This window comes from Polypterus senegalus, chromosome 6, assembly GCF_016835505.1.
Source record: "Polypterus senegalus isolate Bchr_013 chromosome 6, ASM1683550v1, whole genome shotgun sequence".
NCBI lineage: Eukaryota > Metazoa > Chordata > Cladistia > Polypteriformes > Polypteridae > Polypterus > Polypterus senegalus.
The window spans coordinates 156,397,157-156,421,602 of NC_053159.1; the positions used below are offsets into that span (position 1 = coordinate 156,397,157).

At 40.4% G+C, this 24,446-nt stretch overlaps 1 protein-coding gene and 1 long non-coding RNA gene across 7 annotated transcripts in view; one reads left to right on the forward strand and one right to left on the reverse strand.

Moving 5' to 3' along the window:
• Nucleotides 1–24,446, reverse strand: part of kalrna (kalirin RhoGEF kinase a) — a 758,514-nt gene that overhangs the window by 348,520 nt on the left and 385,548 nt on the right. For all 6 annotated transcript variants that reach the window (XM_039757406.1, XM_039757408.1, XM_039757407.1 and 3 more), the window contains exon 10: nucleotides 13,813–13,935. In XM_039757406.1, the coding sequence (XP_039613340.1) occupies nucleotides 13,813–13,935 (123 nt within the window). The remainder of the gene's footprint in view (nucleotides 1–13,812; nucleotides 13,936–24,446) is intronic.
• The window catches only part of LOC120531733, a 70,735-nt gene that overhangs the window by 24,579 nt on the left and 21,710 nt on the right, over nucleotides 1–24,446 (forward strand). The window lies entirely within an intron of this gene.

Sequence of the window (24,446 nt, forward strand, 5' to 3'; positions counted from 1 at the left end):
AGTAAAAAGAAAGTATTTGTTTTTTTTCATACAATGAAATTAAAAGGAAAAAAAGGAAAATGTATTCTGCAGGGCGGCACGGTGGTGCAGTGTTAGCCCTGCTGCTGCTGCCTCGCAGTTAGGAGACCTGGGTTCGCTTCCTGGGTCCTTCCTGCGTGGAGTTTGTATGCTCTCTCTGTGTTTGCGTGGGTCTGTTTGTGTGTGTGTGTCCCCTACAGTGGTCTGGCGCCCTGCCCGGGATTTGTTCCTGCCTTGCGCCCTGTGTTGGCTGGGATTGGCTCCAGCAGACCCCCCGAGACCCTGTGTTAAGATATAGCAGGTTGGAAGGATGTATTCTGCAAAGGTTTATGTTGTCCAGGAAAGTTGTTGCCTGTAGCTTTTATTTTCCTCTCCTCCATTGTGAATTCAGTGCCTCTGCTAACAGGACTTCATATTGGCATGGCTTTATTTTGTTTACCTCTTTGTCAGTTGCAGTTAGTTTATGAATGTATAGATAAATGTTAAATGGAGATGGCTTCCTCCAACAGTCCATGACATGCAGGTTAGGTGAACTGCTGTTGCTAAATTGACCCAAGTGTCTGTGTTCACCCTGTGATGGACCAGGTTTTGTTTCTGACTTTGGTGCGCAATGATTGTAGGAATCGGCTCTAGCAGGTTAAGAAAATGGATGGTTGGGTGTTATGTGGATTAGTAATTCATTGATATTGTATTATAGCTGACGATTTTTGCAAACATTATCACTGAAAAATGTTATATAAGAGTAAATTGAACTGATATTCAAAAAGCATGGCAAGTCAATGAGATTTTAAGTCACTTTCTTTCTAAAGGAGAAATCCACCTATTCGTGTTGGTGTGGTGCTTACACACTCCTGCCATGTCCATGTAGGTGTTTTGCCAGGTACTCCAGTTTTCCTTCTCATCTTAAAGATGGGTATGTTAGGTTAGTTGGCGACAGATTTTATGAGTGAGTGTGACCATTTCTACATGTTTTCTTTCCTAGAGAACTCATTAAGCCTCTTTTTTATGTGATTTTAATTCTTTGTGAATATGTTTTCTTTTTTAGTGGTTTGCTGACAGAATCAATCTGCTTCACTACAGGAAACTCCACACTGGGTCTGTATATTTGACAACCTATGGCTCAAAGATTGGCCAGACGAATTCATTGACTTACTTTTGCTGCATCCCAGTCAACCATCATAAACTAGTAGCCAGTCATAATTTTTTTTTTTTTTTAAATAATCTAACTGCTGGGCGGCACAATGGCGCAGTGGTAGCGCTGCTGCCTCGCAGTTAGGAGACCTGGGTTCGCTTTCTGGGTCCTCCCTGTATGGAGTTTGCATGTTCTCCCTGTGTCTGTGTGGGTTTCCTTCCACAGTCCAAAGACATGCAGGTTAGGCGCATTGGTGATCCTTAATTGTCCCTGGTGTGTGTGTGTGTGTGTGTGTGTGCCCTGTGGTGGGCCGGCGCCCTGCCCAGGGATTTGTTCCTCCCTTGCGTCCTGTGTTGGCTGGGATTGGCTCCTGCGGACCCCTGTGACTCTGTGTTAGGATAGAGCAGGTTGGATGATGACTGACTGACTGACTGACTGAATCTAACTGCTCATTTGTTTAGCATTCTGCACAATTGTCATGGTCAGACGTGGTGGCGTCTTTATTATGGCTTTTCAGAATTTTCTGCCTTCGTACCATGATAAACAGAAAGAGGGAGTGATAACTTCTACTACCCTCTTTTGCTTTTTCAACCATGAAAGCATGCTTCTGTATGCATTGTACAGTTCAGCACACAAACTGAGTAGTGCCATACATTGAAAAACTAATCCTTCCAATTCATTAAATTGGCCAGTCTGAACTCCTCAGGCTTCCAGATTATCAAATTCCACCAAATCTGTGAATTCATGTTCTTAAAGGTTGATCCTTCCTTACATATCCTCCATGGATTTGAAACAAAATAAAAAAGATTACTAAAGCTGCTAATCTTAAGACTGCAAGGTATATGACCAGCAGTTGATATGCTACCAGGAGTTAGAAACTAAAGCAACAGTATGAGAAGAATGCTTAGATTAAAATTTTATAAGTAGCAGAACTGCAATCCCAATCATCCCCTCTCACATCAAATACTGCATTAAAGATGTAATCAATTGGCACATGTACAATGACAACACACAATGACAGAAAAAGCACATGTAGCTGCAAAATGTGGCTCTTATTACAATGACAACAAGGTGACACAAAGAATGCATACAGGAAGCACAAAAACCCATCCATCCATTTTTAAAACCTGCTTATTCAGAGCATGGTCACAGGGGCGCTGGAGCCTATCCTAGCAAGCAAAAGGCACAAGGCAGGAACAATCCCTGGACAGGGCGCCAGTCCATCGCAGAGTCAATACACACACACACACATCAGGGGCCAATTCAGCATCATTTGTGCACCTAACCTGCATGCCTTTGGAGTGTGAGAGAACTCCCATGCAGGCAAATGAACGATTACCATGGTAAAGTTACCTTCTTCCTTGTCCTCAGTAATAAATCTCCCAGTGACTCAACAGCACGTTTAGTCATTTGTAAGAAATGAACCTTTGGCACCATGACGTGGACATGGAAGAACAACAATTATGTCAGGGCTGGCATCCCAGGAGCCTTTGAGCAATACCCTGGTTGGGGCTAGGAGGCTGGAAGGACAAGACAGTGGGCGCTGCCTGCTATAAGCAGAGCATCTTCTTGAACACTGAACAGCAGCATCCTGTCTGGTGAGCCCCAGTATGCATACCCACAGTGCTGCATGGGAATTGTGGTCCCATGAGGCTGCCAGGGAGAACTGTTGGATACTGACCGCACAAGAACTGGTGTGGGCCTGACTGGCCCTTCCCAGATGCAACTGATTGAGCACCACATGTACTCCAGGGTTGGGTGTTTAAAGAAAGCCCTCCACTTGGGCCAGGGAGTTGAAATATGAGAGAGACAACACTCTTCTATGACGAGCGGAGGAGAAAAGGAACAAAAAGGATTAGATTGAATTGTGTAGTGCTGAAGAAAAGAAGCCTGCCAGAGGTACTGTTTGAAAATAAAAATAACATTTCGTTGAACCTGGGACTGTCCTTGTGCAGTCGTGTCTGGATTTATGGACTCAGTGGCGCCCCCTACTGGCCACACTATATAAATATTTTTATTTTTATGTGTTGGCTGATCATGACAACACTCATCCCAGAGCCCCAATAACATGATTGTATGTCTTTGCTGGAAAATGCTGAAAACTCCTTCCCATCCTGGAATCAAACCACAGGCCAACCAGTGTGAATTTGCAATAAGAGAGCTAGTTGTGAGAAATTAAAAGGACAGTAGGCAACAGGCAAGACAAAGATGTGAAACATTTATTATAGAAAGTTTCATCCAGTTAAGGGAGGTGGGTGCCACAGCCTGTTCCAAGCAGCACTTGGCAAAGCAGGATTCAAACCTGAACAGGGCATCAGTCCTTTGCATGGTATAGTTTACTCTCCCACTCATTCATACTGGGACAAGGTAGAGTTACCAGTTAACTTAATGTGCATATCTCCCATCCATTCATCAATTACCAGCCACAATTAATCCAGTCTGGGATTATGGGTGCCAGAGCCTTTACAGGTTGAACATACATACCCATCCTTACTCAAATTAGCGCCATTTCACGCTTCTCAGTTCACTTAAATTATCTGAAAAAAATAAATGCTGAAGGCACTGAACGTCAAATATAAGTTTAGTCACACATAGAGATGGATGCTTGTTTAATTTGATAATTAAATGTTGCTTTATATACTGTTAGCACAACCAATAAGAGATTTGCAAACCATACGGTAAGATTTTTATTCACACCCAAGTGTTGTCACGGTTCCACCATTTACAGTAACTTGCTCCATTGGTACGATTTACTGGACCAGTCAAAGCCTTTTCATCCCTTATCAGAACTCAAATATCTTTCAGTTAAACTTAAAAGACAACACAAAATCAGGGACTACATTGCTCTGCTATGTCTTTTCTAAACCACTTTTTCTGTTAAAAAGCTAAATTTCTTTTAATCACCGTCTTTTCAATAACAGGATAACATGACTTTGATACATTTGCTTTATCTCTACTTAAGAGAATACTCTTTGCCAAGAGACCAGCTCAGCAGGTGGCAGGGGAGTTTGCTTTGAAGACTTTTGAGATCAAATCACTCCTTACTAATTCCTGTCGTTTTTATCGGAGACTATACGTTATCACCATGAAAACATCCTCGTTCTTGACTGATATCACAAAGTCAGCAGAAAACAGCAGTCTGGTGTGAAGCCACATTTCCTTACCTCCCCAGAGGCTGCCAATCAGCAGCTCCCCCGGGCTGATTTCAACAGGATAAGACTGATTTGCTTTTTCAGAAGAAAAAAGGAAAAGCACAGGTGCTGAGATATCGTCACTGATAATTTTTTTTTAAAAGACAATACAAAATTTCAATATATGAGAGCATAAAAAGCCAGCTCTTATTATTCATAAACCAGCAAGCATTTGTGATCTCGGATGGCAAAACAATTTCAATCAAAGGCACTAAAGTGCCTGGCAACCCCAAATGGTGCCAGGTCACAACTTACACTCTTGATAGTGCCAGTGACATGACAAGTGGATAGCTGACTGTTGGCATTGTGTGATGCCAGTTTGTAGAGGGGCGTAAGGGCTACACTTTCACATGGCAACAAAGGACTCGTGTTAGTGTGTGTACCTTGTAAAGGGCTCATCCTGGGTTCTGAAAAGATGTGTTCTGTCATGTTTAAGTCTTGGATAATTCCCTAGTCCTTCCACAAAACACACTCAACTTAAAATAAGTGACAGGGTGACAAGATGCTCGAACATCACACAAAAAACAGCACTTAGGCTTACTTTTAGTTCTGATTTAAGTTCAGAAGCAAATGGCTATCAAGGGGCAAAAAAGCAGTACACCATCTGAACAACAATCTCTTGTCCAAAAAGGAATACGGGAATATAAATTGTTTCTGTTTTATGCAATGCTTTTTTTTTACATTGTGAACTTTTTTGCAGATATTTACTATTACTTTGCACTGTTCTATGGTTGTTCACAGACACTTTTTTACACATTTCTTTGGTTATGACCCAGAATTCCACGTTGTGTAACATCATCAAAGCAACAGAATATAAGTCCTCCCCGATGACCTTTCTTTATCCAAAACTGTGGACATTGAACACAAAACTCTGCCCTAATATGGAGTGTGAAATGTTACTACAAGGTGTAAAGCCTCCAAAAGAAGCCACTAAAGCAGTTCAGGACCCTCACTAGTCAACCTAAATGAGGTTCACCTGGGCCTGCTCCTTCCAAACTACATCAGAAGGCTTCTGACCTACCAGGCCCCAAACTAGAAAAACTTACAAAAGAACAAGAAATTTCCCAAAAATAAAGCAAAAGCTCCACAATAAGGAAGACTACCAGAAATCACCAGCTTGTGCACAAAAGGAAGAATAAAAGATCTTCAAAAGACAAATGATTTAGTCAGAAATATTAAAATGACAGCAGAATGCTCATAAGAGCAAAAAAGAGGCAAAAAGTCCAAATCCAAAGCCACAATCATAATCCTTAAAACAGAAGCAAGAAAGCCAAACATCCAAGCCATACCTCTCCTTGAAATCAATGAAACCTGACAACTGCAAAGCTGCTGTTTGCAAACATCCTACAGTCAAGAAGACCACACAGGCAACATCATTATGCAAGTTCTGGAAGATGCACTGTTTAGACATTAGCTTCATATGGCCATTGGTGTGCAAGTTGGGCTTCTCTTTAAAATGTCATTTAAGTGAAGTTGATCTAGTAAGGAGACCTGGGTTTGCTTCCCGGGTCCTTCCTGTGTGGAGTTTGCATGTTCTCTTTGTGTCTGAGTGGGTTTCCTCCCACAGTCCAAAGACATGCAGGTTAGGTGCATTGGTGATTCTAAATTGTCCCTAGTGTGTGCTTGGTGTGTGTGTGTGCGTGTGTGTGTGTCTTATCTTATATATGCAATATATGACAGAACTTGTTTTCAATGCTATAGTTTTATCCTGTGCAATGTTTTGACAGAACTTTGGACATTTACACTATATATAGTATGTTAGATTTTTGTTCTTGTTTGTATACTGCACAATTCACCTTACAACAGAGCAGTTTATGTTTATCCGGACTGTAATGTTCATGCCCTGTAGTTCAATTATGATTAATGTTTTATTCCTGTTGGATTCTTGTTTACATTAAGGGTACATGTCAATTTAAAATGCCCTCACTGTAATAGTTTTATTGGTCTTAGTGCAATGTTTTCTGTAAATCCTGTAGGCCTCTTTAAAATGGTTTACTTATACTTGCACTGTTTGATCTCAGTAATACTTTGACTGGTGAACTGAATTTGTTATTTTACTTCATCCATCCCTTATTCAACCCGCTATATCCTAACTACAGGGTCACGGCAGTCTGCTGGAGCCAATCCCAGCCAACACAAGGCACTATTTTACTTCAGTTTTAAGTAAATAAATAGACCTGTTTTCCTCAACTGCTGTTTCTATGAATCTCATTAGTAAGCTACAATTAATATCCTGTTAATAAGACCAAGCCAGGATGCAAAATATCATTATCGTCAAAGTCTAAGAAAATATGGAGACATCATTTTTTTGCCAATATCGCACAACCAATAGTTTGCAGTACAACAAGTTCCTGTGTTTATTAAAAATGTTGGCTTTGTCTTTTGGTTTGTCTCTGAATATCATTATTTGAAAAGGTGATTTTCTTTCATTCTCAATAACACAACATTTTTTGACCTTCTTAATCCAATTTAAGGTCGCAGAATAGTGGGGGCTATGCATGCATCATAGTGTATAAGGTAGAAAACCGTCTTGCTGTGTGCAAACTCAATGCTGGAACCATTCATGCACACTCAAACTTTGGGTATATGGGAAAAAAAGGCTGGAGTACCAAGAGAAAACCCCACACTTACATGGCAAGAACATGCTAACTCCACATTGTGCGACTGAGCCACCCTAGGTCTCAATAGTGTCTAAATATTCAAAGCACAAGCTAAAATGCTTTTGTGCATATACAGTACATGTGAGCTGAATCTGTATGTTAGCAGTGCAAAAATATAACATTTGAAGCATAAATCATATTGATGTTCTAATGATTTATCACTATACACTGCAAAATGAAAGTAGGAGCTGAACTTCAGGCACATAGCAGCATATGGTGTTTTGTTTGCGTCTCCTTTTTCCTCTTGAGAATTTCAGTCATATTATGTGGTCACAGCCAGCTTCATGTCACTTCTTTCAAATTTCTACATTGCAGGCATTAATAGCTAGATACATTGTAGCCTTTAATTTATTGACTTCAGTTCCATTTTTAACATACTTTTTTTCTTAAACTTCTAGGGTCTAATAATTGATAAACCTAATAGATATGTTGTCGTTTACAGCTCTGAAAGATCATACTCCTTCATATCACCACATCTCTTGGTTTATAGTCTAAATCATAATAGTCTTTCACCATAGACATTATTAGCTCTTTGCTTGTTCTCTTGGAGGTAGAGCCTCTGCGTTTTTCCCAGTTGATTATGGGGTTCATCAAGGGTTTGTTCTTGTTCCTAATGTGTTAATTGCTTCAATGGACTGGGTGTTGGGCAAGGTTGTGGGGTCCTGCGACTGTGGGGAATCTGTTGGTGAAGAAAGATTCACTGATCTTGATTTTGCCGATGATGCTGTGATCTCCATGGAGTCAATGAAGACTCTGATCAGAGCTCCCAAGAGACTCAGCGAGTGTCTGGGCTTGTGAATGTCCTGGATAAAAACCAAGATCTGGGCCTTTAATGACCTCTTGGGACCTCTGTCTGTGGAGAGAGAGAGAACGTCGACCTTGTCGAGAGGTTGACTTACCTCAGCAGTGACATTCATGTCTTTGGTGACTCTTCCTATGAAGTCAGTTGACAGACTGGAAGATCTTGGGGGTTTATGAGGTTGTTGTGTGATGCTCCCGATATCTCTACAAAATGACTTTTGAGTCCTGGTACTTCCTGTTTTGCTATATGGTTGCGAGACATGGACACTATCCAGTGACTTGAAATGAAGACTGGGCTCCTTTGGTACTGTGTCTCTTCGATGAATCCTTGGGTACCACTGGTTTGACTTTGTGTTGAATGAGTAGTTGCTCATGCAGTTCCAAATGTGGAGATGCATAGACAGAAGAGGAGAGGACTCAGCTCTGATCCTTGGGGCACCCCCAAGTTTATCTGGTGTATTCTTCACATTTGTTCTTGCCAGGATACATGATAGGATTTACCCAAGTGGTAGGACTCAAACCACCTGTGGATGGTCCCAGTGATGCCAAAGTCAGAGATAGTGACAAGAAGGATTTTGTTTGGTTTGTTTTTGTTGCATATCATTTTATATTGTAATAGGCCTGTCTTTGTAAATAATGTTCAGTGCACTGGAAAAATGTTGGTTAGAAAAATGTGTTATTCATATTTTACATATTTATTCACACCTAGCACGGTGATTCCATTCCTCAAATCCCCTGAGAAGTGGGACCAATTCCTGGCTTAGAAATTTTACCCATCCTCTCCATCTTCTCATAGGTCACCTAACAACTTATTGATGTACCAGTAAGTTAAATGATGGCTCTAAATAGGCCCTGTATGAATGAGTGTGATTAGGAGAGTGTTCTTCTGCCTTGTGATTGACTTGTACTGTATCCTGTCCAGGGGCAGTTCCTTTCTTTTACCTGATTTTGCTGGTATGCATTTGGCTCACACCGAGCCTGAAATTGAATAGCTACAGCATGTCCAGAAATTTTCTTTCTCAAAATCTCCAAAAAACAAGCCTGGCTGTGTAGTGCAGTAACAGACTCCGCACCACAAGGATACCAGTTCAAGGTCTACTCCAGTCTCAAATTTACTGTAAAAATACGGAAACAATTTTGCTATACCCCACTGATTATATAAATATAAAGCGTTTCTTAAATTGATAGTATAAGCTCATGCTGGTAAAACTAAGCAGATGCCTTCTCACCTGCCAGAATGCTATTTGTAAGTAATGTCTGCTATTACAACAATAGAAATTACGTGATATTAAAATAGCAGTGAAGTTACGAAGCAGTAATGGACAAGCTGCAATATGTTTTCTATAAGTTAAATGCCTTTAATAATTTTTGACTATGGTTGTTGGGGGCCTTTACAAGTTTAATTACTTGGTAACCTTTGCCTTGAATACGCTGAAAAACTTGAGACTAATTGTTATCAAGCTGGTGCTGCTTTCTTTGCCACATGGTTCAATGCACACTGGCATTAATTCCATATATGCAGATTAAATAAAGTGATCCTTCATAGTAAGCTTGGCCAAAAGTCAAAAAGAAGAAAACGTCAAAGTCAAATCGTAACACAAAAATGGCACAGCTTTGTTACAAAATACCAGTAATCAAAGTTCAAAGTAAGTAGTGTCCATCCTCAGATACTCATTAATTTTTTAAGGTGATATTTATACTGGCACATCGATGACATCATAAGCACTGTGGCCCTGGTGCTTCATGGGAAATCCCCATAGAAACAGGCCACACAATAGTGGCGCCATCCACAAAACAGAAAACAAGGTCAAAAATATTAAACATTTAAACCAAAGCGCTAAGCAAAATTCAGACTGTACAATTGGATTCCTTGGGTATTAACAATCCCAAAACGACATCAAACAATAATACTCTAGCTTCAGGGAAACCCAAGAAGGATTAAAGATAAGATCAAATTATAACTGATAATCCTAAATCTTTAATATAAATCAGAAAAGATTCTGTTTGTACAAGTTCCTTTTATAAGGCAAAGTGGGCACTGTGATATTACATATGGTAATGTGCAGAAGCACCCGTGATGTCAAGATGGCATGGGTATTTGGAATGCTGGAAGAGAGGAGACAGCCAATCAGATAAAATGCTACAAAATAAATAAATATATAAATGAACAATTTTCAAAAACTGAAACAAGAGATCAACAGATTATTGACCCTAGTATGTGGCATATTAAAAGTGCCAGATCACACATAATAACCCCGCAACTATACCACCTCCATAGCCTGTACAAAGCTGAACAATGCTTTCTAAACAGCTGGTTGAAGATCAATTAGCTCATCTTACAGTCACCACTAAAAAGCCCCAGTGACCCTGGCAATGCATTTCCAGCAGTAAGTGCATTCACATGCATGGTGTCTGTGCCATTACTCAGAGTGCAATTATGGTAAATCACTGGTCATGTGCAGACGATGTTACAAGAAGGGGAAGAACTTTACAGTCAGGGGGAGACTTTGGCCACTTGGGACTTCTCCAAGAAAATAAAAATCAAATAGCTGTTCAGAGAAGAGTAGCCACTTAGAAAGGGGCCAGAGCAGCAAAAAGAGATACTTTTTGGAAAAATTGCCTTAATGGAAAGTATAGACACTATAAAATAATTTTCATAAAACTAGAGAAGAACAAACTTATGGAATGTAGTTTTATAAAGGCGTCATAAATATGCCAGTGTGCAAACTGTACCAGTCATTATTAAATAGACCTCACAAATTCTAGGAAAAAGTTATTAGCCATGTATTTTTAGAAGTTAAGGTTCTGACCTACTGCCCATTGTACAACATGTGCCCATTTTTAAATAAAAAGAAGCAGTAAAACTTAAATGGAAAGCACTGGCATCATTCTACATATTTTTCATTCATTCTTTCTTTTTTCTTTCTTTGGAACAATAGTTTAGCATTTTGCCTCAGAGCTCTGGTGACTTGAGTTCACTCTATGAAGTCTGCACGTGTTGAACTGGTTTTCTTTAAATAATCCAGTTTCCCCACATCCCACTAATGTGTGACATCATTAACTGGGCTCTGTAAACTGATTTAGTATGATGAGGAATGAACACACGTTGTGCCAGCTACTGTATATGCCCCAACACTTCCTAAGGATGTTTCAGACTAATTTATGATATTGAACCCTGATTCTCTTCCTTTGACATTGTCTGCTTCTTTTAGTAGGTTGAAGGCGGCTGTCATTCTTTTTCTGTTGTTTCTCAAGTCATTTATTTTATTGCGTTCTCTACGTTTTGCAATTCTGCCTGTGCTAGTTTTCAAAGATTTTGCCCTTTTCGTTCAAGTTAAGCCATTAATTGTTGATATTTTATAGCACTTGGCTGCTATAAAACTCAAATACAATCAGGAATATTGTAAGAAAAAGGTTTAGTAATTGGAATTTTTTTCCAGTGCAATTTGCCTAGCTCAACTCTGCCAGGCTGGCATGAATCATAGTTTTAAAATATACACTAAGCACTATTTTCAACTACAATATCAAGGAGTTGGAATAACAAAGAAAAGGGTTAAGAAAATATTTGATATTTTTCAGAAAAAAACAAGGTTGTGGTGTCTATGCAAAAGACAAACTTGCTTATTTAATTTCTTGTACAGCACACTTCCCTTTATAGACCTATTTTACAAATCCCATGCTAAAATTTTTAAGTCTGACTCAGAACAATCAGTAATGACCTTCACCAACACACAACACATAGCACGTAATCTGGAAACTGAAAAACAATATCTCTCTCGTATATTGCTTTTCACATAATTCTGGTAATTTTTGCCTGTGATAAGTCTCTTCCATTTTCTTTCTCTTCTTCATGTCCTTGAGGGCATTAGGCCTGCCTTGGGAGGAGCCATCCTCACATACCCATCTAAATGAAATTCTTGTTTGCCCGTGGAATTAGTTTGTCTGACCTGAACAATTGAGATTTTGACTTGAACCCTTGAAATATTCATATTTTACATGTTCCTTTACTATATACTGTGGCCTGCAGGGGTCACTCCAGCTCCCCAAACATAACACAAACACACAAGGCACAAGTCCCAGCACAGCACAGATTTTATTTACTTGGGAAATATGGTGAATAAACGTGTTGTGGTGTTTGAACCATTAGTGTCTGCCTGTCTGTGTCAAGGCTGGTCTCCACAATATATATTTAAATATATATATATATATATATATATATATATATATATATATATATATATATATATATACGCACACACACACACATACAGTATATGTGTTTGTGAAAATTTTGGCATATACTGTATGTTTCTAGGGTGACATGGTAGCACAGTGGTAGTGGTGCTGCCTTGTAGTTGGAAACCAGGGTTCACATCTCAATTGTTCCCTGCGTGGAGTTTGTATGTTATCTCCCTTTTCACGTGGGTTTCCTCTGGGCGCTCTGGTTCTCTCCCAGTGTCATGCAGGTTAAATGAATTGGTGTTGCTAAACTGGCCCTAGTGTATGCGTGTTGTTCGCTCATCTTGTGGTGGTCTGCATCCTGCCCACATGTTGTTCCTGCCTTGGGTCCTACTATGATTGGGATAGGCTCCAGATACCTCACGGCCCTGCCCTGGATAAGTGGGTTAGAAAGATGGATGGATGGTTCTACTGTACGTTTGTGTTTCAACATAGGCCATTTATGCTCCTATTTTCTTCATTCTGTATTCATAGAGCACTGGGCTGTCAAGTGGAAGTGTGCACAATAAGAATAAACTGATACAGAAATTGAAACTCCTGGACCAGATGAGGTTCCTTTCATTAATTTTACATTTTTAGCATTATAATCTGGAACAATAAAGACAAGGAATGTCTTTGTCACTGTGGCAAAAAGACTGACTCCTTAGAAACTTCAAGTTCTTATTTGTTAGGAAGTCCTTCCTTACCAGCAGCTTCACTAACCATTTGTTTGCTTTGTAAAGAAAACCTACAGTACAATGCAGCATGAGAAGAAATCTTACGAGCAAATTAGCCCTGGTACATACATAGCGTTAATTCACTAAAACAGAAGTCCTTTAATTCTATAAACTGTGAAGCCCTGAAGAAAAACATTGTCTGCCCATCACCTTCAATTTGAAATCAGTCTGTGACAGTATGATAGTGGCTGTTATCAGCAGTGCTTGATCGAATTAACCAATGAAATTTATGGAAAAAAAAACCTGAAAGATCACTACAATATGCAAACAAATAGCATCTCGCTGAAGAAGGTATGAATGGCTGCAAACATCTTCATTCCCAAGAGTCTACATAAAACAATGCCTAGGCTGTCATGTGGAGATCTATTGTGACAACTACTGAGACAAAACCCTAATCAAACTTAACATGATATACAACCCTGTCCACACAATTTTGCACAATGGAAGCCAAACTTTAACCATAAATGGATTAATAAAATAAACATAAGTGATAAAAACTTGAAACATACATTTATCTCAAAAGATAAAAAAAATAACTCTACTAAGCACCACTGGGTACACCTCCGCTAGCTGGTCAACATGTCTGTAGTGCAGGGTGACTTGTCCTCTTCATTCCCAAAATATCTCCAAGACCTCCCATCCTCATTTCTTGATGTTCTCACTCTAATTCTTTCCTTCTTCACTTGCCCTTCCTCAAGCATGTTGAGCCTTTAGCCCAAACTCTGTTTCAAACTCCATACTTGATACAAATTTGATTTTGAGGTGGCCTTTAAATATCATTGGGTCACATCTGGCTGAGCACAGAGTTATTGTACCACGAGCCTTCTGGTGCCCTTCAAATAAGGGGTCTTTCAAGTAAAATGCTTAAAAGGGACACTATGGTGCAGGACTGTATGCTACCACATACTAGGCTGGAAGTTCACGGCCATCCTACTGACCTTCATCATCTTTAAAGGGTCAAAAAATCCTTTCTGTTGACCCCGGACCTTTAGCTATCAGAAAGGAGGTGGTCCCAGCAGGTCAGTCCACTTTGATTACAGTACAGTGTTTCTTACCTGAGCAACCTCCTCAAAGTCATCATGTCGCTTTTGTAAAGCCCTTGCTCTGTGCAGAGATTTCCCAACACCAGTGTGCTTGCTGAGGAAAGCTTCGCCGTGGTTTTCAATCCAGTCCATTACCTGTAGTAAATAAAACGGGAGCTTTGGTTACCGTGAAGTTACAACAGCTGCTAAATTCTTATTTGCTCACAAGATGGCACTGTGCTACCTAATTTCCCGAGTCAGGTCACAAAAGACAGACAATGTTACAGCAATTAACTTTTTAATTATAGCCCAAATGTATGAGGAATATTAGCTATGTAGATCATTTGCTTTTAATAAATTGAAATGAGCTTTCTAAAGGTCTGCCACAGGATCAAACAAGCATAATAAAAGAAAGGCTTCCACTTCTTTTGTCCCTGCTTTCATTTTCTTCACGGCTAATTTGGCACAGTGCCCTTTCTGCACAGAATATCCCTGCCCTGAGTTCTAGCTATCCCTGCACCTCATAAGTCTGCAAACATCAACCATGTCTTGACCTTCTCATCACAGATTAAGCAGCTTGTGCACAGTGTCTCGAATGTCAGTGGTGGGATTCAAACCAGTTTATGGTTATCTGTCGCATACTCTGCAAAGTATCTGTCTATTGAAGCATCTGTCCATCCACTTCCAAAGCCACTAAATCAAATTCAGGGTAGTGGTTTTGGGCTTGGAGGCTATTAGGAGCACAGCATGGACTGACCCTGACTGGTGTGCTACCTGTTACCACTAAACTGAACTGATTACATTTAAAATTTACAAAAGACACAGCGTTTACATGTTTCTGTAACCTATGAATTAGGAGTGTTTCACATGTTCTCCTTTAACTGTAGTATTAAACAATAACATTCCAATTACTTTTGATTTTAGAATATATAGTGCCCTCCAGGGGTGGGTAGCACTGCTGCCTCGCAGTAAGGAGACCTGGGTTCGCTTCCCGGGTCCTCCCTGCGTGGAGTTTGTATGTTCTCCCCATGTCTGCGTGGGTTTCCTCCCACAGTCCATGTTGTTTAGGTGCATTGGCGATCCTAAATTGTCCCTAGTGTGTGCTTGGTGTGTGTGTGCGCACCCTGCGGTGGGCTGGCACCCAGGGTTTGTTTCCTGCCTTGTGCCCTGTGCTGGCTGGGATTGGCTCCAGCAGACCCTGTAGTTAGGATATAGGATGGATTGATAGTGCCTTCCATTGTGTTTGGGGCAAAGGCGCATTTTTCCTTGATTTATCCCTCTGCTCCATAGTTTAAAACTACAGATCAGACAATTCAGACCTGATTAAAGTGCACACTGCAGACTTTCATTTAAAGGCATTTGCATTCATTTCAGTCACACCAGGTAGAAATGACTGCACTTTTTCTAGATGATCCCCCCATTTCAGGGCACCATAATGTTTAGGATATCTCAATGGCAGGTATATTAAAGCAGTCATATTTAGTACTTTGTGTCATATCTCATATCTGCGATTCACAGACATCACCAGGTGCTGAGGATGTTCCCTGGTGAAGCTCTGCCAAGCCTCTAATGCAGCCATCTTCAGCTCCTGCTTGTTTTTCAGGGGCTTCTCCCCTTAGGTTTTTTCTTCGGCATATGGAAGGCCTGCTCAGTTGGATTTAAATTGGACGACTAGCTGGGCCATTCAAGAATTTTTCATTTTTCAGCTTGCATTATCTCGTGTGTGTATTTGGGATCATTATCTTGTTGTAGGATGAAGTGCCGTCCAATGGATTTGGAGGCATTTACTAGAACCTGAGCAGATCAGATGTTTCTATACACCTCAGAATTCATTGTACAACCATCCTCAGCAGTTCCATCATCAATGAAGATAAGTGTGCCAGGACCTGTGGCAGCCATACATGCCCAAGCCACAACACCCCCACCACCATGTGTAACAGAGGAGGTGGTCTGCGATTTTCCTCTCCACACTTTGCTCTTGCCATTACTCTGATACAGGTTCATCTTTGTCTCATTTGTCTACAAGACCTTATTCCGGAATTCTGCAGGCTCTTTTAAGTAGTTTTTGTTTTGCAAGTTGTGATTTAGCCATCTTGTTTGTGCTGCTAACTTGTGGTTTTCATCTTGCAATGTGGCCTCTGTATTTCTGTTCATGAAGTCTTCTTCTGATGGTTGTCTCTGACACATCCACATCAGCCTCCTGAAGTCTGTTTCTGATCTGTCAGATAGGAGTTTGGGGCTTTTTCTTTACCATAGTGAGGATTCCTCTGTCATCAGCAGTGGAGGTCTTCCTTGGCCTACCAGTCCCTTTGTGATCACTGAGCTCACCAGTGTGTTCTTTCTTCTTAATGTTACTCCAGATGGTTGATTTAAGTCATCCTTAGGTTTTACTGACGTCTCTAATGGTTTTATTCTTGTTTTTCATCCTCATAATGGTTTCTTTGATTTCATTGGTAAAGCTCTTGTCCGCATGTTGAACAAAGACAACTACAGACTCCAAAGGGTAGAAGCAAGCTGAGGGATCTTATGAAGCGATGAAACACACCTGAGGAATCACAAACACCTATGATGCCCATTGTGCCAAACACTAAGGTGCTCTGAAATGAGGAGAACCATCTAGAAAAAGTGTCATTTCTGAATTGTATGCAAATCCCATCAAATGAATGTCTGCAATGTGCACTCTAATCATATCTGAATTGTTTTTATTTATAATTTTAAACCATGGAACAGAGGGGTAAATCAAGGAAAAATGTGTCTTTGTCCTAAACATTATGGAGGGCACTGTGCATATTTAAAAGTAAATAAAACATATTTACTATTTAAACATAAACTCCATTTGCAATTTGTTCCACTGTGCATCTCAATTTTGTATTCCAGCAAGAAAAATGATTTCCGTTGTTCGCAGAATATTTCTTCGAGGTCATACAGAATATCCCGCATTGAACATTCATTCTCCAGTAAATGTCTGCACCACTTAAGCCCTCAGAGCTTACAAGCCTAAAGACGCATATAAATTAAAAGCAGATGTTAACTCACAGCATCTCGACAAATGGCAAAAGTAAAAATGTGTCATGTCACTGCAATGGTGCTGTGTTTTTATATACGGTACGTATTTGTTGTGTGTAGCAAAATTAACCAGAAACTAAATGTCCTCCCCTTCTCCTCAATACAGATCCCATGAAAAGTATTCACACCCACCCTGAGAGTTTTCACATTTTAATTTTGGGCAGCATTGAATCACAGCAGATTTAATTTAATTTAACACTGAGCAGCAGAAAAACGTACTTTAATGTAAAAATAAAAACTGACCTCTGCCAAATGGACTAAATTAATTACAAATGTAAAACAGAAGTGAACTGATCTCAGAAGTACTCATCCCTTTCAAGTTGGTATTTAGTGGATGCACCTTTGTCAGCCATGACAGCCGTGACAGGCTGTGTGCTCAGGTCTCTCTCTGTCAGCTTTGCACATCAACATGCTGCCATTTATCTCCAAAACTGCTCAGGCTCTGTCAGGATGCATGGGGATCTCGAGTGAAGAGCAGCACAAATTCTCAAGCTGACTGAGATCGGGACTCTGACTCTATCATTCCAGAATATTCACATCTTTGTTTTAAAGCCATTCCAGTGCTTGAGGGTCTCTCAAGGCATTTGCTTCTTGCAGACAGCATCAGGTTTTTCTACAGGATTTCCTCCTGTTTTGCTGCATTCTTTTCACCCTCTACAGCAGGGGTGCCTAAGACGTCGATCATGATCGACTGGTAGATGGAAAGGTAGTGCAGGTAGATCGCGTTGCATTAAAAATATATTTTTTTAAATGTTAGTCTATCATAAATCCTCCCTATGGCATTTGCCACTTGATTGACATACAGGGTGGCCAGTATGAGATCTCTTTTCTTCTAACGCACTGGTCATCCCGCACACACAATAAAACACGTGAGCTACTGCAAAACTCTGGCTATCTAAGTGATCTAGTTAGCCTTCCAATTTATATCGACTAAAGAAGGGATTTAAAAAAAAAAATGTGTTGGTAATGGATGTGGATGTGGAATTGGAAGAGGATTTTTTTCTCTCACAATGTCACAATCGAAGTGCTTTTGTCTGATCTATCAATCTATCATTACTATTCCAAAGAAGGAAAATCTGGAAAAGCACTTTCGAACTGTTCATAAAAACTACGAAACTGACTGCCTTCCGAAAAGCGATCTTAGAAAGAGAAAAGAGAGGGAACTAAAATCGCTCTTGAGACGCAATGGAAGGCGTGTGCGCAACTTGACAGCATATGCTACACAGAGCAGATTGAAAACTGTCTGTCATACTTTATCTAATGGAAAAAAAGTAACAATTCGAGTGTTGCCCAATGTAACGGAGTAAGAGTAGTGTTTCTTCTTCATAATTGTACTCAAGTAAAAGTAAAAAGTATGGTGCAGTAAAACTACTCATAGAAATACAACTTTTTTAAAATGTTACTCAAGTAAATGTAACTCATTACTACCCACTGATACTCAGTATAATATATATATATATATATATATATATATATATATATATATATATATATATATATATACACTGCTCAAAAGAATTAAAGGAACACTTTTTAATCAGAGTATAGCATAAAGTCAATGAAACTTATGGTCAGTTAAGTAGCAGAGGGGGTTGTTAATCAGTTTCAGCTGCTGTGGTGTTAATGAAATTAACAACAGATGTACTAGAGGGGCAACAATGAGATGACCCCCAAAACAGGAATGGTTTAACAGGTGGAGGCCACTGACATTTTCCCTCCTCATCTTTTCTGACTGTTTCTTCACTAGTTTTGCATTTGGCTACAGTCAGTGTCACTACTGGTAGCATGAGGCGATACCTGGACCCTACAGAGGTTGCACAGGTAGTCCAACTTCTCCAGGATGGCACATCAATACGTGTCATTGCCAGAAGGTTTGCTGTGTCTCCCTGCACTTTCTCAAGGGCATGGAGGAGATTCTAGGAGACAAGCAGTTACTCTAGGAGAGCTGGAGTGGGCCATAGAAGGTCCATAACCCATCAGCAGGACCAGTATCTGCTCCTTTGGGCAAGGAGGAACAGGATGAGCACTGCCAGAGCCCTACAAAATGACCTCCAGCAGGCCACTGGTGTTAATTTCTCTGACCAAACAACCAGAAAGACTTCATGAGGGTGACCCAAGGGCCCCATGTCCTCTAATGGGCCCTGAGCTCACTGCCCAGCAGCATGCAGTTCGATTGGCATTCGCCATAGAATACCAGAATTGGCAGATGCACCACTGGTGCCCTGTGCTTTTTACAGATGAGAGCAGGTTCACCTTGAGCACGTGACAGAAGTGAAAGGGTCTGGAGAAGCCATGGAGAACATTATGCTGCCTGTAACATCATTCAGCATGAGCAGTTTGGTGGTGGGTTAATGATTGTCTGGGGAGGCATATCCATGGAGGGTCACACAGACCGCTACAGGCTTGACAAAGGCACCTTGGCTGCCATTAGGTATCAGGATGAAATCCTTGGACCCATTGTCAGACCCTATGCTGGTACAGTGGCTCCTGGTGCACGACAATTCCTGGCCTCATGTGGTGAGAGTATGCAGGCAGTTCCTGGAGGATGAAGGAATTGATACCATTGACTGGCCACCACACTTTCCTGACCTAAATCCAATAGAACACCTCTGGGACATTATGTTTTGGTCCATCCAATGCCACCAGGTTGCACCTCAGACTGTCCAGGAGCTCAGTGATGCCCTGGTCAAGATCTGGGAGGAGATCCCCCACAACACCATCTGTCATCTCATTAGAAGCATGCACCGATGTTGTCAGGTATGTTTACAAGAACACAGGGGCCATACAAAGTGCTGCGTACAATTTTGAGTTGCTGCAATTAAATTTTGGCAAAATGGACTAGCCTGTCACATAATTTTTTCACTCTGATTTTTGGGGCGTCTTTGAATTCAGGGCTCTGTAGGTTGATCATTTTCATTTCCATCAAACGATGTGGCATCCTTTCGTTCCTAACACATTACCCAGTCTATATCAGTATAGATATCCAGGAGGATTTCTTTTTCTCATTGAGATCTGATGTATTTTCAAAGTGTTCCTTTAATTTTTTTGAGCTGTTTATATATATATATCCATTCATCCTCTTCCACTTATCTGAGATCGGGTTGCAGGGGCAGCAGCAGAGATACCCAGACTTCCATCTCCCTGACCACTTCTTCCATCTCCCCGGCCCCTAGCATTTTTAATGTAGGTAGATCATTTTGACCTGGTCATTTTAAAAGTAGCTTGCATGCCGAAATATTTTGGGCACCCCTGCTCTACACTCACAAGCCTTCCAGGATCTGTGGAATGACAAGAATCCTCACAGCATGATGCTGCTACCACCATGCATCATGGTTGGCTTGGTATGTTTTTAATAATGTGTAGTGTTCAAACATACTGTTTAGTCTGATAGACTTAAAGCTCAATTTTGGTCTTAGAACCTTCTTCCAGCTGAGTATGGAGTCTGGCAAACTCTAGCTAAAATGTCATGTGTTTTTTTTTTATTACAGTGCCTTTCTTTTTGCCACTTTCCCATAATGATGTGATTGGTGAAGCATCTGAGCAACAGTTGTTGTCTGCACAGTCTGTCCATTCTCAGTCACTGTAGCTTGTGACTCCTTCAGAGTTCTCATCTAGAGACACTCTTCGTGGTTGCCTTCACTGGTCTTCTTCTTGCACAATCACTTAGTTTTTGTGGACAGCCTGCTCGTGGCAGATATACAGCTGTGCCAGGCTCTTTCCATTTCTTAATGATTAATTTAACTGGAATCCATGGAATATTTAACGACCTGGATGTTTTCTTGTCTCTATCCACTGATTTGTGCTTTTCAGTCCACTTTTCACCAAGTTGCTCAAAGTGTTCCTTTGTCTTCATTGTGAAGGTTACATTAATATGGAATCAACCCCATTCCCAATGGTTCCCTCGGAATGGAAAAGGGATCCAGAGGGAAGGTGGAAGGTGCTTCATTGTATAGGTTAGCCCACCATGCTGACTCACCACAAGTTGGACCTTCTAGATAAAGTGTATTTATACTATAATCAATTGAAACCACAGACAGATGACCACCATTGAACTAATCATCCATCCATCCATTATCCAACCTGCTATATCCTAACTACAGGGTCACGGGGGTCTGATCATGTGACTTCTAAAATCAACTGGTCACACCAGTGATGATGTAGGTGTGTCACTTATGAGATCAGTTAACAATAAGACAGTTGCTGCCTACACATGGACTTGGAGTGCCATCCAGCCATCCAGTTTCTAATCCACACCCTAGCAGTACTGTGCCCAAGGCAGGACCCAGCCCCAGTCTGGCCACCAGTCCATCACAGGACACACACACACACATGCACCCGCACTGGTCAGTTTAGACTTGCTGATTAAGAGGACAGTATACTGTCATATTCACCGTCTATTACTTAGGCTCGGTAACTGATTGGCTATTATGGAAAATGGATCCAAGATCAAAGCTGCAGATTCTTAAACCTTTGACAATTAATCATGTCATCTGTGTTAAGAATGCTTTTAAATAATAAAGGAGGTCGAAGAGGTCTAAAAATGTTTAAACGGAGGTGTAGTCAGGTATTTAGAATCCAAGCAAAGCACCTACATCTGTTGCATCACATGGCTAGCTTTAGATTGTACTTTTATCTAAAATGGCTTATGAATCAGAGCCGTGTGGTACAGTTATCTTTATATTTATTAATGCAGAACACTGGCTGGTTAAATGAAAGATTTATCTGGGGTTACACAGTAAGATGGGACCGAGACAGGACTGATGTTGTTCGTATCCAAGACCTCAGCCACTATTTCACACTACCTGCACATGGCTTTATACGGCTTCAAAGAGATGAAACAAACGCATGATTAGTGTTTAAAAGTATAGAAGACAAAGGAATGTGCATTATTAATTTTAGAATAAAGTTTAAATGTCAATAAGCCAAAGTTTAATAAAGCAAAGATGAACAAATTGAGCAAATCAAATGTGACTTGACTTAGGAATCAAAGGATGCCCCCATTTACGTCTTGTTTGTCTTTTTTACAAAACCCCGTTTCCAATTCCAATATAACACTATTCCTTTCTCCTTTACTCATTATTCCCCTGAGCGAGAAGAGAATTAATTTCTGCAGCCCTGCTGTCACCAGTCTGTTAAACCTCTTGGGCCCTTGTTTTCAATCAGTTTTTTCACTCCAGTCATAAAACTGTTCTGTATGCCTAACACAGGATCAAAAAAATATCAATTGAAAGAGTGGAATTTTTATAGAAATAGCCCACACAAATTGGTTTAATGAAGTGAGTCAATCAAAAATATAAAGCTTTTTGTTAAATTGCTGTAGGCAGTTCAGAAACTCAAAAATCACTGGCCCTTTCAGCTCTAATTTAAACAGTTCAGTCAGCTTTCCTTGTTTTTTCTTTAATTTAATTGATGCTGTTGGCCCATATTGTATTGTTCAAGCATTTTTAAGTCTTCCTTATTGACTAACCCATCTATTTGTATTTATTGCACGTGGCGAAGCCATAAATTAGAGGAACTGTTTTGTTAGATTTAAAAAAACGCCGTAGAAGTGAGACCTCTTTTTACAGTACTTTTCACTATTTAGAAGGTTCTTGTTGGAAGTTTATGACACAGCAGTCTTGCTTCGTTAACCATTAGAATTCTTTAAATGTTGTTACTTTTGAGAGAAGAGACTACATAAATATTTACTAATAAATATATTCATCCTACCAGCTACTGCACGTACTGAGCCTGCTGAGTCTAAAATACTGAAAGGTCATCTGGGCACAGCTCAGTAGCCAATTCTGCCAGTCCATGACATGACAGGCTCAACACTGGCTTAAGTGGATTTACATTTTCTTTAAAAATTATTGTGTATATTATGTCATTGATTATGTTTTTTGTCCTTTTGTATGTTATGTTTTGAATATTGTTTTATGTATTAACTAGCAAAATACCCGATTCGCAGCGGCAAAGTACTGCCTTAAAATTTTTATTAAGAAGAAAATTAAACCTTTTTAAACTGAGGGAAAATATACCAATAATTATTTGTTAAGGATCTCTTTGTATATCACATTGTGAGTTCGGCCCTCCGGTTGTAATATGACCAAGCTGTGCGCTGAGCTTACTCTTGAGCATGCAACGTACAGTTGGCCATGTGAACAGTAATCTTGTTTCAAATCTCACAACTTGGATTGCTGCTGTCATAATCGGTTTGAGTTTCATTGTTTGTTTCATTACGACAGTATTTGAAGGACTTGTGTTGAAGAGACATTCGGCATCTGTCAAACGTTGTAAGTATACAACCTGTTTCATCGATAACTTCACATCCAGCTTTTGAGAGTTTAAACATTCATAAACATCAAAGTATCCACTACTGAAATCGTCACCTGTCAATCTAATATGTTTAAGAGGCATTGGCGGTTGTCGAAAGGTGTAAAATATTTGGCCATTTCGGTACACTTGAAAGCGACAACTGAACAATTCAGCGGCAGCCATCAACTCACATGCAGAACTATAGGTGAAGGGCTTAAGCATTTCACTCTTATAGTGCTCCTGTGTAGTATAATTATCTCTTGTACCATCATCAGTCCACACCTTGAACCTGTCCCAGTCATTCAATACATAAGACACAATGTTCCTCCGGATATCAAGAGTGAGCCTGATACGGCCGTGCAATATGTAACAAAGAGAATGGAAAAGGCAGGTGCCTTCTCCAGGCATGGAAACCACTCGGTAAGTGACAGTTCTTTGATCGATGGTGATAGACATGTTAATGGGGGTATGGTTGGAATGATAAAGGAAATGGGTACCTGAATAATGTAAAGTAAGTCTAAAATACCTACACAATAACTATAATCTTAATAAATGAACAATAAAACAGCGGAGAAGCCGTGGATTAAATAAAAAGGCTGTAGTTATCAGCAGGGAGATGTGAATCCCGTGGCGAAGCAAGGAAGGGAATGTAGAGACTGGAGCGATGGACGGCCTTATATAGGCAGCCAGCCAACAACGTGGGAGGCGTTGGGATGGGGGACCCAACGCCGCCTCACACGGTGACCGAGCTGCAGGCTATGGACGTATATATGTACGTAAGTAGGATTAAGTTAGGGTTGGGAACCCGCGTACCAAATTTCTTGAAGATGGGCCCATAAGTAACAAAAGACCGTTGAAAAGTTCAATATGGCGGCCGACAGTGGCATCATATCACCGAAATAAGTACGTACATTGGTTTCGGTTAGCGCAGGGAAGCTGCCTACCAAATTTTGTGAAGATGGGGCCATAAATAAGAAAGTTCAACATGGCGGACGTTGTTGACCATTATGACCGTTACACATAGAATTTCGAAATGAAACCTGCCTAACTTTTGTAAGTAATCTGTAAGGAATGAGCCTGCCAAATTTCAGCCTTCTACCTACACGGGAAGTTGGAGAATTAGTGACATTGGAAACTTCAATATGGCGGCCGACAGTGGCATCATACCACTGAAATAAGTGCTTACATCGGTTTTGGTTAGCGCAGGGAAGCCACCTACCACATTTTGTGAAGATGGGGCCATAAATAAGAAAGTTCAACATGGCGAACGTTGTCAACCGTTATGACCGTTACGCGTAGAATTTTGA